This window comes from Marmota marmota, unplaced genomic scaffold (assembly GCF_001458135.2).
Source record: "Marmota marmota marmota unplaced genomic scaffold, marMar, whole genome shotgun sequence".
NCBI classification, from domain to species: domain Eukaryota; kingdom Metazoa; phylum Chordata; class Mammalia; order Rodentia; family Sciuridae; genus Marmota; species Marmota marmota.
In genome coordinates this window covers 21,094,617-21,113,806 of record NW_026000142.1, presented here as the reverse complement: position 1 = coordinate 21,113,806, position 19,190 = coordinate 21,094,617, and the positions used below count along the sequence as shown (strand labels likewise).

At 31.8% G+C, this 19,190-nt stretch overlaps 1 protein-coding gene across 3 annotated transcripts in view; it reads left to right on the top strand.

Moving 5' to 3' along the window:
• Znf800 (zinc finger protein 800) overlaps positions 1-18,057 on the top strand; it is a 192,237-nt gene extending 174,180 nt beyond the window's left edge. The window contains exons 3-6 of one of the 3 annotated variants that reach the window (XM_015488302.2): positions 4,760-4,855; positions 12,566-12,709; positions 13,652-15,344; positions 16,595-18,057. In XM_015488302.2, coding sequence (XP_015343788.1) covers positions 4,760-4,855; positions 12,566-12,709; positions 13,652-15,344; position 16,595 — 1,934 coding nt within the window. In that variant the 3' untranslated portion in view covers positions 16,596-18,057. Of the gene's footprint in view, positions 1-4,759; positions 4,856-12,565; positions 12,710-13,651 lie in introns of all 3 variants that reach the window. The other 2 variants (XM_048786067.1, XM_048786068.1) reach the window with 2 other exon arrangements.
• Positions 18,058-19,190: the final 1,133 nt, after the last annotated feature.

Sequence of the window (19,190 nt, the reverse complement as noted above, 5' to 3'; positions counted from 1 at the left end):
GATTAAAGAATAGTCAAAAAATGAGTGTAGTTGGGTTAAAGATGGTTGAACTTGCTGAGAGAATCAGGTTTTGTTAGGACAAAACTATTAGTTTAATTTATGAAATGAAAGGTTTTTGGAGTCTTGTGAAGATTTAACAAACTTTAATTCGATAGATGTGGTATAAAAACCATTGTCAGTTCTTCTAGTTAGAACTTTGATGTGCTTTGTGACATTTAGAGGTGCAGCTTAAAAGGAAATCAAGTATATACTGTCACTAAACCAAATAAAGATGACTCTCTTCTAGTTCAAAGGCAGGTGTTATCATTTTGAACTTAGAAGTTACTAGATTTTTTTTTTAACTTTTGTTTGCTTTTTTTATTGGAGTGATTGCACTTATGTACTGAGTGTCATCACAATAAATTCATTTTTAACTAATTTCATGATGGGGAAAAACAGCAATGCTAAAGGGAAAGAGCTTCCATTTCCAAGAAATTGACTACACATGAGAATAAAATTTGTACTGTGGCCTTATGTCTACTTCACTTTGTTGAGATCAGTAATAATTCACCTGTTAGAATAAAGTAGTCAATCCTATGATGTGATCAACTGTCCCTGACCTAACTTTCCATACCCTTTCACACTGCATGTTTTTTGTATTTGAGGCTACATTGCTTATGTTTTATGGAGTTGAATGGTGTTTGCTAGTTTTAAAGTTTAGAATGTGAATGCCTTTTATACTAGATTCCACTGACCTTGTATTCTAGTTTGTTTCTGAGAACACTTCAATTCATTTGAGTTAAATTAATGAAATTATCTTATTTAGGAAGAAGTGTTTGCATGTTCAGTAGACCTTTATTTTTATTTAACTACGTTAATTAAATAAAGAATCTGAGAATCAAACCCAGTGCCTCACACATGATAGGCAAGTACTCTATCACTGAGCTATACCCCAGCCCGGTGTTTGCTCATTTATTTTTTTAACCAGTTATTGTTGAACACCTATTAAGTGTCAGGTGCTTTCCAGTGCAATGAGGGTATAAATGGTGAATAAGATATAAGGTCTTTCCTTCATAAATTTTTTTTTTCTAGTACTGGGATTGAAGCCAGGCCCTTGCATGCCAGAACTCTATCACTGAATCATATCCCAGACCTTTTTATTTTATTTTGAGACAGGATTTCAGTATGTTTTTTGCCCAGACTGGCTCGAACTTGTGATTGTCCTGCCTCAGCCTCCTGAGAGCTGGGATTATGGGCATATGCCACTGCTGGGCTCCTCATAGAACTTTTGCGTCAAAAGAGATGGATGTAAATAAGATAATTTGTTAACATGCCTTTAATATATTCTAGTAATTGATGTTTACTAGAGAATTTTAATTATAAACATGTTTTTTAATGTTTTTTAAACATAAAAAATGTTTTCTGAAATAGAACTTTTTTAATGTATACTGAAGTATTTTTGCTTTTTTGTCTTCTGTTGACAGGAAATTAGAAAAATTGTACTACTTTAAAATTTTATTTTTCTTCTCCCAGAAACTTTTCCGTGTAGGTTAATACTCAGACTTATGAGATTAAAAGTAGTTATTATTTCTTTGCTTTCTTAGCTAGAATCAAATACTTTTTGAGGATTTAGTTCAATGGAAAGCTAGAAGTTTGTTTACTTAACAGAGTAGTTCATTATTATTTTTTTTCAGGGGAAAGTGTTTGCTAAATGGGAGGATGTTTCCAGGATTGAAAGAAATTTGTTATGGTGTGATAATGTTTAAAGGGATGTCCTCAGTTGGAGGAAAGTAGATGACATGATGTTTGAGAAATTCTTTAATTGGCTCTCTTGAGCAGTCTGTCCTCATTTGGATTATGAATACTGGGTGACTCCTCAGATGAGAGCAATATTTCTGTGATCATTGTGCCTTGATGGGATGGGTCAATTTATAGTGAAGAGTGAGTGGTATTATAAGCCTGTCAGTGTATGTGAAATATTTTCTTAGTTATGTTTTAAGAATTTTTTAAAATAGAAATTTAAAAACTTCAAAATAGAATATTTTAAGGAATCTGATGTAATAATTAACACAACTCCATCAATTATCAATATCCAGACAATCTCTTTTCTTCTATATTCACAATGCCTTTCTCTACCTTCCAACTACTTCCCCAAACCCTATTATTTGTAAGCAAATCCCAGACATCATAATTAGAATGATCTTTAAGGAACATTTTAATATAGAAGGCAAAAATGGATGTTATATTCTGGGGAGTTTGTTCTTGGCAAGCTGTCTGAAAAGATGGCTCTGAGAATTTGGTTTTTTGGTTGGAGGCAGTTTTTTTCTTTTTTCTTTTGTTTAAATGGTCATAACGTGGATGGGCCTGATCATGGGAAGAATGATAGGACATTTAAGAGGAGATTTATAGAGTATTAATCTATAAAGTTTCCTAGAGTTGAGAGTGTTTTTTCAAATGAAGAAAGAATTGTTCTTTATAGTGGGAGCTCTACAGATATGGATACATTCAGGCAGAGCTAGGTTAACCCTAGCTTACTTTTAAATGTTGTCTCAGGATGAATATGTGTTCTGGTGGTATCAGTGATCTGAGGGAGATGGGTAGGAAACTTTGTTCTAGCTTTAAAATTAGGTATTGTCATGTGGAACTGGGAGTTGGTGTATTATAGGTGATTTTCTGGAGCATGTACCTGAATGAGGAAAGGGGGCTGCAGGGTGAAGTCTCTTGTCATCACCACTCCCCCTCCAATGTCCCTACCTTATTTATTTTTTCATTCTCTAATACTAGATTTCTTGAATCCTATAAAGCAGACCTTGAACTGATTTTTTTTTTTTTTTACATTGGAAGGGGTTTCACCCTTTCTTTTGTAATTATTCTATTTTATAAACAGTTATAAATTGCTATGATGAACAGACACTGAAAAGAGAACCACTGAATTCAAATAAACAGTATTATCAATCTGCTAATAGACTGTCTAAGAGATTGATTTCTACTTGGATTTTGTAAAAAGACTTTTCAGTTTTTGGTGTCAGGCAAGCTGTTGATTTGTACATCATGAAGATAATAGAGTGTTTATTAAGCACTTACTATAATCCAGCCTTTGTTTTAAGCAGTTTTCTTGCACTAGCTTATTTAATTTTGACACATCCTATGATTTAGATGCTTTTATTGTCCCCATTTTAGAGAAGTGAAAGAATTCAGAGAGTTTATTTGTTCCAGTTATATCTAATAAATAGAATGAAAATGAAAATGCAGGCAGTCCAGATGTGTAGTATTAGGTTCTTTATCATTGCAGTTTTGCCAATGTCATATGTTCTCAAAATGAGTTACGTGTGTATATATTTTTAATTCACTTAAAACACTCCTAAAGTTTCTCTTAAAATTGGGAAAATTTTGCTTAATGAAATGATTTGGTCCTGCAACCATAGTTCCTCTGTCTGTGTACACTGAGCACTTGATTTGATGCATCTAAGGCTGCTTCTATATGCATAGCACAGCAGGCATCAGTCCCTTTGTCAAAAGCTAATTGCTTATCCAAGCCAAAGCCCTGAAGCAGTGGCAGCACAAATTATTGAAGTTATCCTTTTTATTTCCCCATACCAAGCAATGATCTTGGGTTATGGTGGTAATACTTGAGTAGAACACTTTACCATGTTTTAAAAAGAGATAATTAAAATGGTTCACCTTTCTCTACCACAGCCTCTCTCTTTGTTTGATAACTGATGGAAAAAGTCAGTTTTCCTTTTCAGCTACCTTGATTGATATTACCATGAGTAATTATATATTTATACTACTAATCCAAGAATCTTAGAAAGTACAGGTAATATATAAAAATGAGAATTTTTATCTTAAAATGGAAAAATTATATAAAAATTTTGTTGCTTCTAAAATGTACACTTCTAAAAGCTCAGGCTCTGAAGTAATAGTGATGTGTGAGGCAGAAAGGGAACATCATTCCTATAAGCCAACACTGACAGGAGTTTTGCTAAATTTTGTTGGTATCTCTTCAAGACTGTTTTTATATTAGCTTCTATATACACATAAATATATATTGAACTTATGTTTTTCTGTATATTTAAATGTTTTAATGTAAGTGGGGTCATAGTCTATGTCATTTTTGTTGCTTAATAATTATTGACGTCCTTTGATGTCAGTACATGTAGATTAAGCTCATGCTTTCAATAGTTGTGAGAGATTCTGTTGTATGAATGTTTCATAGTTTCGTCTGGTGCCTACTGAGAGACTTTTTAAAAAGTTGCTTGAAATTTCTCTTTATTTTATACAGTGTTGTAGAGTACTTCAGGTGAAAACTTTCTTGTAAATCCATCATTGTGCACTTGTTCAGTTACTTCTTAGTAGGTTTTTAGTTTTGCTCTTATAATTGTCCAGAGAGATATACCAGATTATCCAAAGACTTTTGGAATGGCTAATTGGGTGTAGCTAGCCTTATAATTTTTACTAAACGTAGTGACTCTTCTTTAATGGGAATAAAAAGGCAAATGTATAGCATGTGTACAAAATGATTCTGTAATTTAAACCTAATGTCTAGCCTTTTGTAGCCTTAATTTAGCCTTTGAGAATTATTTGCTTTTTCTGTTCATTGTTTCATTTTGCCTTACAAAGATGGTGGTGAATTATATATGTGTGTGTATATATAAAAATATATGCAAATGTGATTTTCATTAACATAATTGTAGCAAAACCATTGTTTTACTTCAATAGTAAATCACTTAAATAACCCTTTTTTTGTGGGGGTTGGGGTGGGTGTTTGTCTTCCATGTAGTTTATATCCTGGAACCTGGAGATCCTCCTTTGTTACAGCAACCACTACAGACATCCAAATCTGGTATTCAGCAAATAATTGAATGCTTTCGATCAGGTATGAATGTTTTAGGATGTATTTTTCAGTCTTTACACAGTAGTTAAAAACTATCTAGAAATCTTAGACATAATTTAAAAAAATTAAGATATATATATATATATATATATATATATATATTAGTTTTTTAATAGAATTTTTAAATGTTAAAACAAATGAATAAATATTGACTTGATATAGAAAATCTTTTTCAATACTACATACTATATATTAATTTTCAAATAGAGTTGTTTAAAGAAATGTATTATGTGGCGTCTTTGCTGGTAAAATGCTTCCTTTTAAAAATCCATTGTTATCTTTTGTCATATTTATAAATTTTCAAAAGGCATTAAATTTTTTTGGGTCTTCAAAAGCTTTGGTATAGTAGATTACTCTGAATGTCTGAGATATCAATTTATTCTAGATTAATTACCTTATCATCTCTATTTATGTGACTCACCTCCTACCAAATTCTGGAGTTTCTGTATTTTCAATATCTTTAATAGAGCACAGGATAGGGGAAAAAAAGACATTCCAGTTTCTATTAGATTATTATAAGAACTGGCTATAAAATAAAGATATTTTTACAGTTGCAATTCAATGCTTTAGAATAGATGTTACTACATATAAATGATTGAGAATTATTAGCACCCTTGTGCTGTCAGTAATGTCCTAGGTTGTTGTGATTCTTATAATCCCCTTGTCAACGTTTTTATAAATTTGGTTTCTCTGACATTACAGACTGTTCAGTCAAACAAGAATAAGCAAATAGACACAACTGATGGGCAACTAACTAGTGGACACTTAAAGGTTTAGAATATCTTGTCATCATTTTATTTATTTATTTTTCTTGTCATCATTTTAAAGCTTACTATCTTCCTAAAATAATTCTGAAATTGAAAGTAATAGATAATTTATGTGTAACTATTGATGAGAATTTTTTTGAGGTGCTTGTTTTTATAATGTAAAGGAGAACCACATATATTTGTTTTACTTGAGAATTCTAAGAAATAGGTTATCCCTTAATCAAATGAAATTGTTTTCTTTGACTTTCTAAGACACATTTCTTTTTCATCTATAGTTCTTATGATTTTTGCCTTTTTGCATTCTGTATCCACAAATTTTTGCTGAATTAAATGTTAGATGGTGTTAACCTCTTTCAAATTTTTTTTGACTTTTGATTATTGTCCTTGGTTATCAAATAAATTACAAGTCATATTCTGCTATAATAAATACAGTATGTTTAATAAATAAATTTTTGTACGATATTTATATCTGGCATAACAGAATAATGATTTATTTTTGCTAATTTTAAACAAATATAAAAGTTCTTTTTGTTCTTTCTCATACCATGGAAATGAGGTTAATAACTTTTCCTATTTAGTAATATTTCTTGCCAAAGGTTTTTTCTTTTGGAATATTTATTATTAAAGGTTATTTTATACTGCTTTAGCTTATTGTAGTGTTATTTGAGAAGTTCGACTAGATTAACTCATAAATGCTTTATCTTGTTTAAAAAAGCCTTTTCAACCATATTCTGTACTGTTTTTAATCTTAGAAGATAAATATTTAAAGGTGAAATTGTTTTTTCATTGTACTCTGGTTATACCTATTTTCTTTTTGCCAACACTTTACTATGCAAGCTAAAGATCAGGGGCTAAAATGGTGTCATTCCAAAGCCATTTGAGCAAAGAGGAACTGGGGGATAGAATAGTGAAGAATGTTTATCTTTTGAAATGTGTTCTTTAAAAAAAGAAATGTCCCCTGCAAATTTTCCTTTTATTTTTTATGTAGGCAAATTCTGAAAATATTATAATTTTAAATCTATAAATAACCAATAGTTTAATTTATAGGCAATGCTTAAAGATAAAGGTAGAAATGCACTGAATGGCACAGAGAAACTAATTTGGGATTTAAAAAGGATTATTTCTTTATTGTGTCCCATAACTAAGAAAGTTTAATTTCCTCAAGGTAGTAAACTCTTGCATATCTGGATAACCTAAATTCTATTAAAGTACCTCTTATTTAGTACGAAGATATTTAAGTCAAGGCTGACTAAAACCTTAAAGTTTGGGCCACATGACTTAGGGACTAAAATCCCTCCCAATCTTAGGAGTGTCAGTTCCTCCCTGTCCCAATCTACTTCCAAGCACATCCTCAGTGACCCATCTCTTTCTAGGCTCTTTCCATTATAACTAGGTTATACACATTGCATTTAAACAACTTTTCTGGTGTTGCTATATATCTTATGCAGATATTTGAAGATAGAACTTGCAAGTCCATGTTTTTGTTCTTGTTAACCTTCAGAGGCCAGGTCAGGTTGGGCAGTAATAATGTATTAGGATAGCTACCTTTATCTTTAAGCTCATTCAGTTATCTTTGAGTGTCTCAACTTCTGCTTACACTGGGCTGTCCATAAGCTGGTATTAATTCCTACTTAAGCTAGAAGTTCATAAAAGGTTTCTGTCTGGGGAGGGTGTTGACTCATTTTTAAGGTCCACCAAGCCCATATGTATTATACCATTTGACCGGTCTTAACCTTTTCTCTTTGCCTTAGTCTTCAGCTTTTGTTTTTGACTCTTTCCCTGGCTTTAAATTACAAATTCTTCTTCATCTCTGATATAATTTTATTTGATTTGTAAATTAAATAGATTTTTCTTTTGGAATAAGTATTATGTGCCTATAGGTGGGGGGAAAAAGGATATAGAGCAAAAAGTAAGTTTCTTCACTATTCTATCCCCCAGTTCCTCTTTGCTCAAGCAACTACTGCTACATGGTTTATGTGTCTTCTGCCAGGGACCTTTTATACACATACAAGCACACATCCCTCATTTTCTTCCCAGTACAAATGGTAGCAGACTGCACACTCTTGTGTACCTTTGCTTTATTGACAGTAGATGTAGCCGTTTTTTGACATTAGTCCAGAAATAGATGCCTCATATTTTTAAAAGGTGGCCTATTTTGTCATTACAGATTCTGTACAACTGAAATCCCTGATGGTTGTCTGACTTGAAATGTGTTGTTTGCTTTAACTCTTTGTTTTATGGACTTTTGCCTTAGTTTTTCTAGGATCACATCTGTGATTTGGTGTCTTTAAGTTTCTGCCCTTTCTGTAAATACTTTTAGTTTATTTTTCTTACTCTTTGACTTCTCTCAAAACGAAAACAAAAATTTAAGTAACAAATAAAAGGTTACTTTTAGATACTTACTTATATCTTTTAGGTATTTATTAAATTGTTATAAGTAAATTTAGTATTCTTAATTTCTTAGTTATTTGATAGAGGTGAAAGAGTAATGGGATATCTTAAGATTAGAGGTAGAAAAATGGGAAGAAAAGAAAGGGACTCATTTTGGTCTTTAATATGAAGTTGACATCTTCTATTTAAATTCTTGAGATATTTAATATTGAAAAGAAAAATAATATAGAACATTATAGAAAAAAGATTATACAGTATTATAGAATATACTAGACTACAATGTGCAATGAACTCCCTCCTGGAACACTCCTTTTTTGATACTTAGGAATAAATGGTAACTTTCATAGTATGGTAGTGAAAAGTAAGAATTAACTTTGTGTGATACTTGCTGGTGCCACTGTTGTTGTCTAAGTGTCATGTCTGTTATTTAGATTTTTAGTGTGAAGAGAGAAGTTTTCCTAGGTTTAGTCATTTAACTTCTTTGAAGTGTTTTATTTTTATTTTTATTCTTCTGCTTAAAGCCATTTTAATTGCACTTAGTTTAAGCTATGACTGAATAATAATGCCTCAGTCCTGACTCTATACAGAAAAACTTAGGATGGAAATATGGTTTAGGAGAGATGCATAGGAGAGTGCCATGTTCTATAACATGAGTTTTGACTGTTACATAGCAATTGTAATAAATTTAAAATGGGACTAGATATTTTTCTGGTTTAGTAAGAAAAAAATATAGATTATTGTTCTGATAGTCATCTTCAGAGCATGATTTTTGGGTCTTTGTTTCTAGGAAAGCAGCCGTTTGTATTAGTCTGTGAATTTCTCAGGGACAGACCATCTTCATGTTGATATTTCTGGTGAATATCATTGTATCTGGTATACTTATATATACCTATATACATATATTTATTATATAAATGTTTGTTAGATTAAACTATAAGATTCATCAAGTAGATACTGTCCTAAAATAATTTGTATTCTACTATAAATTTATTGTGTTATGGAAGTGGTATCTTCTAAGATAATCTTAACACCTAAGGCAAGAAAGAGAATAGTATGGGGAAAAGAAATAATTTGGAGGAATGCAGCTTGGCTGTTTATGTTCTAGGATCAAGAGACATGGAAAAATTTTTTGTTGCTGTCTATATGACTATGTCTGTTGTTATTGCAGGTGTCAGGGAGTTTTGGCTATTGTCAGAGGTATAGTTGGTTGGCTATGAGTAATTGTGAGAAAAGCAATCAGAAAATGGTAACTGATTGTGACTAAAGTCATTATTCCTACCTTGGAATAGCATGACACTTTAATGGTGATTGAAACTAACTTAGGAAAAAAATTTATTGTCTATATTAAGGGAATAAGACACATCTTATTTTTCACATTTGTAAAATGTGTAAGATATCATCTTTAAGCCCCCACCCTTTGATACCTCAATGAATTTCACAGATTTAAAAAAGAAGGTATTCCTAAACAGAGTTCTCCATTGTCACTTGACAATGCCAATCAGACATTATTATCCTGAGGACTGGGAATACAGTGGTGAGGATCAAAGTTGCCTTTTGTGTTCTTCTAGAACTTCTAATTTAATGGGAATACCTAAAAGTGATTAATTACAAGATGGTGGGATAAGTTTATATAGATATATAAGTTGCTATAGGAGTACAGATGAATGAATTATTAACAAAAACAGAGGGGTCAGAGAAGACTTCCTGAAGGAAATAACATTTGACCTGGGATCCAAAGGATTATTGGAAATGAACCAGACTAGAGAAGTAGGAGAATGTTAGGTTGGAGAGAAAAAAAATGTAGGTGAAGGCCTGAAAAGCGAGGGAGAAAAAAGAACATTTGGTGTATCTATGAACCTGAAAGAAATTTGATATGCCTATGTCAGCAGTATCTCTGTGTGCGCATGAGCGTGTGTGTGTGTGTGTGTGTGTGTGTGTGTGTGTATTGGGGGGAGCCTTTGTAATTGATAATTAAGATTGATGTGTAAAATTAGAGGCAGATACTTTTTTGCATGTTTATTGGGAATAAATACATATTCTCTACTGATATATCTACTAGGACTAATTAAGAAATTGATAATGTTTTTATTTTTCTGTGATTGAGAGAACCTGGCAGACTAAGTGATATGTCTGATTTAGGGATAATCTTACATTTTTACACCTGTGTATGTATAACCTAATGTTGTTTACAAACTGATTATTTTATGGTTTTAAATCTGTTACTATGTACTTTCCAGTTAAATCTTCTATTGAATTAAGTTAAAATCTAGTTAATGTTATTTCTGTGTTCCTCTTCAGTCTTTTTTTTTTGACCATCTATGGTATGGCTCTTGCAGGTCTTTTAATTTAGAATTAGTATACAGAATTTTTCTTTTTTTCTTCCAGTGGAACTTAGCTACTTTTTTTTTTTTTTTTTAATAACTACATGTAGAACAATTAGAGAGGCTTAGGCTCAGAGAGCCAAGGCATTTTTATCCTTGTCCACTTCTCATAGTTTATTAATCACTTGTGGGGTTAACTAGTAAAAAAACTAAACATTAACTCTTATTGTGAAATGGACAAGAGAATATAAACATGAGAATTTACTTTCATATAAATAATGTGCACACTTTTCTCTTAATCTTTAAAATTTGTTTTCAAGTTTTGTGCTGATAGAGTCTAGTGAAATAGTAATAGATTTGGATTTGGGAAATGGTGGAAATTATTTTTTTTTCCAGTAGAAACTCATGTATGTAATTTAATTGCTTAAGTTTGTATTATTTTTTTAATTCTTCAAGATAGGTTTGGTTTCATTTGTTCTATTTTACAAGATGGGTAAACAAAGTGCAAAAATTATATTTTTAAGGTCTTATAACTAGATAATATCAGATTTGGAATGTCTTAAGACTTAGTAATGTTCTGATAACTTCATAATCAATATTCTTTGCCATAGAATTTTGAGGGCTGATCATCATTTTCAAAATGATTATAAAATACATTTTAAAAATTAAATGTGAATAGGTTACAAAAGATTAAATCAGAAATATTTAACTTTTATAGACCCTATAATATTAATAATACTAAGATAGTTTATATTCTTCAGTAGTCCTAGAACTTAATAGATAGTCAAATTCTTGTTCAATGACAGAACACCTTGCACCTAGATGGGTCTTAACGGTATTTTTCAGAGAGCTTTGTAAATATTGAGTGATAAAATGAAATCAGTATTACCATTATTTTCTCTATTTAATGAAACTGAAGGCACATTTATTTAGTAGAGGACTGGAAAACAGTTTTGACTGGAGATCATTTTTTGTCATCTTACCTGCAGCAAAGACTTGTAAGAAGTAGCAACAAAAGGTTACTTCATTTGTGTTTTATTCCTAGAGGATATTTTTATTTTAAAGACTGGATGTGGTCATGCACAGTAGTGCATGCCTATAATCCCAGTAGCGTGGGAGGCCGAGGCAGGAGGATCTTGTTCAAAGCCATCCTCAGCAAAAGTGGGGCACTAAGCAACTCAGTGAGACTCTGTTTCTAAATAAAATACAAAGTAGGGCTGAGGATGTGGCTCAGTGGTCGAGTGCCCCTGAGTTCAATCCCTGAAATCTCTCACCCCCCCAAAAAGATTGGATGCTCATTACCATGTTTTTTTTTCCCTTATGCCTTTGATCTTCCATCATAATGCTTAGCTATCACAGATCAGTAGCATTTCTTCAACAAATACATATTGAGTATTATTAGAAATGAATACGTTGTAGTTATAAATATGATAGACTTGCTCTTGGCTGTTTTCAGGGTTTATAATTAAGTGTAAAAGACAGACATTGAACTGGTAATTATATTGATAATTAGTTAATTACAATTGGGGTTAGAGTTCTGAGAGAGAAAATCTTTGAATAGATTTAAGTACTATCAAGAGAACTAAGCACAAATTGAAAATTCTATTTCAGTATGGACAGAGATTCTATACTGTCACACTAAATAACCATAATCCCATGTTGGTCTAGAGCCTGAAATAATGTAAACTGAATTTTAAAAGAAAAGTTTTCAGGCAGCCCTGAAATGAAGTTTTGACCTTCTTTAGGGAACTGGGAATTGAAAAACTCCTTGTTCACTTTCTAGTTCAGAAAAGGCTGAAAGAACCAGCAAAAAAGTTTAGCAGGAAGTGATGGGGAACATTTTCCTGCCCTACTCCAGACCTGTATAATCAGAATATCTAGGGAAGGGTTGCATGCGTTTTTTTCCGCAGCTCATTATAATGATCAACCAGATGTCAGGACGATAGTCTTGGGATATCCCAAGAATTGATTGACTGCTGAAGTAGAAAAAGAGTATCCATCTTAGCTGTCCAGATTTCCAAACGATACTAGGATTTTGCTTAAAACTTAGTTTTATAACTTATTTATAAATATGCTGTGGTAGAAGTTAAAAGTGCCAATATTTTGTTTTCAAGGAGTAACTATACTTTGGGATTGTCAACAGTGGTGGCCTAGTTTAAAAGTGCATGTAAAGTGAACTTTTGTGTTAAATTTTCCCTTTTTTCTCCCCCTAGGAACTAAACAACTTAAGCATATTTTATTAAAAGATGTGGACACTATTTTTGAATGTAAATTATGCCGCAGTCTCTTCAGAGGATTACCAAATTTAATTACCCATAAGAAATTCTACTGCCCACCAAGTCTCCAGATGGATGATAGTAAGTTTTATTCATATATTCAGTTATGCATTTTGCAGTTGTATTTTTAGACTGCCACTATACTTTTGTATTAAAATGGTATTGATATTTAATTATAGATGATTTAATGATGGAGAATAAAATTGAATCTATGACTCAATGTTATATTTGATTTCTCAGATAAATACTTTGATATCAATGCTTTCCACTTGGGTTTTTCTAGATATCATAGAAGTTAGATTTATGAGTATACTTATTTGTATTAAAATATTGGATATTTTGAATGGCTTTATAGTTTTATATTCAGAATATTTATTTATAAGTTGATATTAAGATGTTAGGATATTTATGTTAGGATTGAAAGGAAAAATTTATTGGTGTTTTTTTTCTTTTTACTTTAACATTTGTTACCATATTGGATGATCACTTAGTTACAGATTCCTGTTAAGTGAATGAGAACATTGGAAATAAAGAGCAATATTTTTTAGTTGTTGATGGACCTTTTTTTAATTATATGTGGTGTTGAGAATTAAACTCAGTGCCTCACACATGCTAGGCAAGTGCTCTACCACTGAGCTACAACCCTAGCCTTTGTTGTGTTATTTTATCCATCCTGGGTCATGAGAACTTTGTCTTTGCTAGTCTAAAACTTTCAGACTAAAATATGTGATACTATTTTTATTTTTTAGATTATCCATATATTTATATATTTTATAATAAGGGCACTTAGAAGCAGAAATAACACCTCAGATTACATTTATCTTTAACATTGTACACCATGATGAAAATTTTAGTTTAGCTAATACTAGTTTTTATATCCATAAAATACTGAAAAATAGGTAATGCTCTTAAAAAGTAAATTTGAGCAATAAAGTAAATTTTAAGGTAGAGTTTTATAGTATATTTTAAAATATTAGAGCAGGCCAATTATTTCAGATTAAAATGTTGATTTTTCCTTAACAGACCTTCCTGATGTAAATGATAAACAAAGCCAAGCCATAAATGATCTCCTAGAAGCCATATATCCAAGCGTGGACAAGCGAGAATATATTATTAAGCTAGAACCCATAGAAACAAATCAGAATGCAGTGTTTCAATATATTTCAAGAACTGATAATCCTGCTGAAGTCACAGAGTCAAGCAGTACTCCTGAACAAACTGAAGTTCAAATACAGGAAGCTAGCACTGAGCAATCTAAAACAGTACCAGTTACTGACACAGAGGAGGAAACTGTAGAGACCCCTCCTGTTGAGATTGTTGCAGATGAAGTTGTACCTACATCTGATGAACAACCCCAGGAATCACAGGCTGACTTGGAAACGTCTGACAATTCTGATTTTGGTCACCAGTTGATATGTTGTCTTTGTAGAAAAGAATTCAATTCTAGACGAGGTGTTCGCCGCCACATTCGAAAAGTGCACAAGAAAAAGATGGAAGAATTGAAAAAGTACATTGAAACACGAAAGAATCCAAACCAATCCTCTAAAGGACGCAGTAAGAATGTTCTAGTTTCATTAAGTAGGAGTTGTCCAGTATGTTGTAAATCATTTGCTACAAAAGCGAATGTAAGGAGGCATTTTGATGAAGTTCATAGAGGACTAAGGAGGGATTCAATTACTCCAGATATAGCAACAAAGCCCGGGCAACCTTTGTTCTTGGATTCTGTTTCTCCTAAAAAATCTTTTAAGACTCGAAAACAAAAGTCGTCTTCAAAGGCTGAATACAATTTAACTGCATGCAAATGCCTCCTTTGCAAGAGGAAATATAGTTCACAAATAATGCTTAAAAGACATATGCAAATTGTCCACAAGATAACTCTTTCGGGAACAAACTCTAAAAGAGAGAAAGGCCCTAATAATACTGCCAACAGTTCAGAAATAAAAGTTAAAGTTGAACCATCAGATTCTGTAGAATCTTCACCCCCTTCCATTACCCATTCTCCGCAGAATGAATTAAAGGGAACAAATCATTCAAATGAAAAAAAGAACACACCGGCAGCACAGAAAAATAAAGTTAAACAAGATGCTGAAAGCCCTAAATCAACTAGTCCCTCGGCTGCAGGTGGCCAGCAAAAAACTAGGAAACCAAAACTTTCAGCTGGCTTTGACTTTAAGCAGCTTTACTGTAAACTTTGTAAACGTCAGTTTACTTCCAAACAGAACTTGACTAAACACATCGAGTTGCACACAGATGGAAATAACATTTATGTTAAATTTTACAAGTGTCCTCTTTGCACTTACGAAACTCGTCGGAAACGTGATGTGATACGACACATAACTGTGGTTCATAAAAAGTCATCTCGCTATCTTGGGAAAATAACAGCCAGTTTAGAGATCAGAGCTATAAAAAAGCCTATTGATTTTGTTCTAAATAAAGTGGCAAAAAGAGGCCCTTCGAGGGATGAAGCAAAACATAGTGATTCAAAACATGATGGCACTTCTAATTCTCCTAGTAAAAAATATGAAGTAGCTGACGTCGGTATTGAAGTAAAAGTCACAAAAAACTTTTCTCTTCACAGATGCAATAAGTGTGGAAAGGCATTTGCCAAAAAGACTTACCTTGAACATCATAAGAAAACTCATAAGGCAAATGCTTCCAATTCACCTGAAGGAAACAAAACCAAAGGCCGAAGTACAAGATCTAAGGCTCTTGTCTGGTGAGGAACAGTTACAGAGTTTTGCTTTTTTCCCCCCATCGAACTTAAAAAAAAAAAAAAAAATCATTTGACCATAATTTATAGCTGGTTCCATTTTAACATGTATTTGCTTCCATATATACCTTATGGCAGTGGGAACTGCAAGAGTGATGTGCATATTGCATTTACCTCTTCAGTGACCTTTATTCCAGTGTCTTGGGAACAAAAGTTTACTTCAGAACTTACCTTCCACAGGACAATGCAATGTAGTTATAGATAGATGGCACAGGGTCAGTGCTTTGCTTTTTAATGTTGTAAAATATATACATTTATTTTGACTTATGTTTACAATAGAAGTCTTCTGTTTAACTAACTTTGCACAGGTTTAATTTGATTCAGTGACTTAGTCTACTAATTAATGTAGGAAAGTTAAATATATTAGAATGCATTTATGAAGGTGAGAATTATAGGAAATAATCTTTTGAGGCACTGTAATTATTGTAAAAATTAATCTGTGACGGCTAAATAAAGTGCTGCACTCAGAAAAAAAAATCCCCAAATTGAATTTAGAATGATTAGCATTTATTATTTACTTAACCACAGTGCTTCCAGGCAAAGAGGGAAAGTTGGTAAACAAAAGTTTGGATATTTTTCCTTTTCCGTGGGAGTGCGTGTTAGTGAATGCTTTTTAGTTTTAATTCATAGAAAAAGATGATATTTAGGTTCATATTCTCTTTATTTTTCCCTTTCTGTTTAATAAACTTTTTGGTGATAATATTGACATAGTTCATTATTAAATAGGGATTTTTCTATCATTCTTTTTTTTTGGTGGTGGTGGTTATGCATTGCAAGAAAAGCAAAATCCCTGTTTGGAAGAAAGAAAAACATTACTTTTTAAAGAAGGTTTTGAACAAAAGTAGGTTTTAAAAATGCAGTGTACAATAAGGACTAGACTTCCTATACTTGTTTTTTACAAGTCTATATATTTTTATAGCTTACTTTCAATTACCTCTGTCCCTCATAATAAGGCATTTGATGTATTTAATAAGTATTAAATTAGCTTCAGATATTAAATTCAGGTTCTAAAGCAAAATACTTAGTTTGAGTGCTGAGTAGGTTAAATTGTGGTTTGATTATCACATTTAAAAAAAAGATGTGTGCAAAACTTGAGATGAAACCATCCTTTAGAAGTCATTTACTGTTGTGTAATTTTAAGACCAAAATTTTATTGGTAAACTCAAAAGTGTTCATTTATTCCCATTTCTCCTCAGATAACTTCAAGTGATGTACGAAAAGGTTTGGAGTTCATTTTTGTGGAAAGACTTTAAATTGGTGTTAGAACCACTTACGTCTTCACATGGTACTATGAGGAAAAAAACAAGAGAAAAACATTTTCATAAAATTTCGACTGTAATTCTGTTTTCTGACTAAAATAATAGCCATCTAACTACTTATTTCTAAGGCAATGCCTATTGCATCACTTTCAAGTAGCTATGACATTACATACCGTCATCACAGTCCATCAGCTAACCACCTTGACCTTGTGAATTTGGTCTACAGTTTCTACAAAAATGTTGCAAATTTTTGTTTTCCACATAATTTGTTGACTAAAGTGATCAACATCCTGAAAAAAACATTGGTTTTTAATTGACAGAGATTTTATATCTTAGTGATTTTAGTTTTGTTTCGCTGTATTTGGCAATTTTTTTTCTAGATTGTACAGATATGATTTTCTAGAAAGTGTATATTAGGAACAAAAGACAACTTAGTGTCAGCACATTATAAATATTTAGCCTACTAAATATTTGTAATCATTTTCACATCCATTTATTTCTAAATTGTTTTCTAGTACTTGAATGTTTTAAGTTTTTTTCTAAATTATATACTTCAGAAAGTTCCAGCTCATTTTCATGCATGGATCATCACATTTTTCATTTAAACATCTGAGGTTTTTATGAAAATTAAACATTCCCCTATTTAAATTTTATATAAAGCACTTTAATGATAGATGAAACCTTATTTTTCAGTTTCTATTTTTTTAAATACCACACATTTACTAATGTTAATATGAAGGTAGTAAATAGCTTCCTGATGTTTTATGGATGCAGACAATCCATGCACAACCACTTCTATGATACTAGTTTATTTCTTTAAACATTGCTAAAAAGGAAGATGGGGGTGTAAACCCTGATTTTTTTTTTCCCTCCCAAGAAAAATTTAAAATGACCACTTTAGCTATTATTTGATTTCTACTGTAAAATTTAGAGAATAATGAATTCTTGTCCATTTTTGTAATCAAGATTTTAGAAAAAACAGAAGTACCTCTATCTTTATGAAATTTTGGGCAGGTTTTTGTGTATCAATATTTTGTACTTCTTAGGGAATATTTTATTTTTTAGTAATTTGTGTCAAATTATAATTTTAAAGGGTACAGCAGAAAATATACCATGTTTTTATATAGGTTTACACCTGTACTTAGAAGGGACCCTGTCCACCAATATACTTTTTGTATAAAATTTTAAAATGTTGGAGATTCACAAGGTCATAATAAAATGCTCTATAGCTAGAAAAACATTTACCCTCTTAGTGCTTTGCACTAAAATATACTGTGAAAGGAAATTAGAAAGACTGTAATTGTTGCTGGAAATGTTCTATATTGAATGTACATGCTCTTGTTGGAAAAATGTACTATATGTGATGGAAATAAACCAGACTCAAAGTTATTTCAGCTAAATATGCTTCAACAAGGGTGCATTGGTTGAAACTTAAATGTTTTGTTATCAAATTTGAACTTTCAGTGACTATGAACAGCTACTTGAATTATATCTTGATAGTTTTATTTTTAAGAAGTAATGATTTCTTTTTAATTTAAAAACAGATTACTTTTCCACAGATGGAAAATTTTTATTTGTAGGTTTAACTTTAATGGCTCAGAGCATAATATATTTAGGGTAGGTGGTATTTCATTTATAAACCTTCTTCATTAGTTGCACATTATTAAACCTGTATGTTTTCCCTTTTGCAAGGTGTTATCTTTTATGCATTCCTATACATAAGACATATTCCAAAATATTTTCCAGACTTAAGTAGCAATAATCAGTAAAAAGAATTCTTAAAAGGCTTAGAATAGCTCTTTGCTGTTTGCATCTTCTCATTTCTGTGTTAGCCTTTTCCACTCTACTTTACTAGTTAAATAGTGTAGGGAAGGGAAAAAAATAGCCTGATGTTTCTGGTGGACGTCAATTGCTGGAAGACTCTTAATCCACCTACCAGTTTCCATAGGACCATTCATAACATCTCTTCTCCTTAATAATTCACAACAGGATTTAAGGAGAAAATGAGGGTTCCAGGGACTGTTGAAAGATTTCATCTGGGTCATATAGAAAAAACAGCACTGTCAGGTCTTGTCTGAATTAGAAAGGCCTAGAGAGATTGGGAACATTTTATAGTAACCATGTTAATGGATCATGACAGATACAACCAAGGTTATGCTGGTACCAGTTTAGAAAGGTAAAACAAACAATTAGTATTTATTCTTATTTCTTTCTGATAAAATTCATCCTCATTTTTTGTTATTATTTTGACTCTTGAGCTCTCTCATTTCAGAATTTCAGGTGTGAGGCTCTTGAGGACAAGAGGTCTAAGAAATTTCTGCCAGAATCTTTTCTGCACATAGATGTGTAAAGCAAATGTTTGTGTGACTGCTTTGTTTTAGTGAGGAGTAATTAAGCATAGAAAGCACCATGAGAAACTGCTTATTTTACATTAACATATGTCTCTGGCTGTAAATTATATCCACTGCTGTTACATCAATTAATACGTTTTCTGTAGAATTCATCTTATCTTCATAAGGAGGCTTTCCATTGC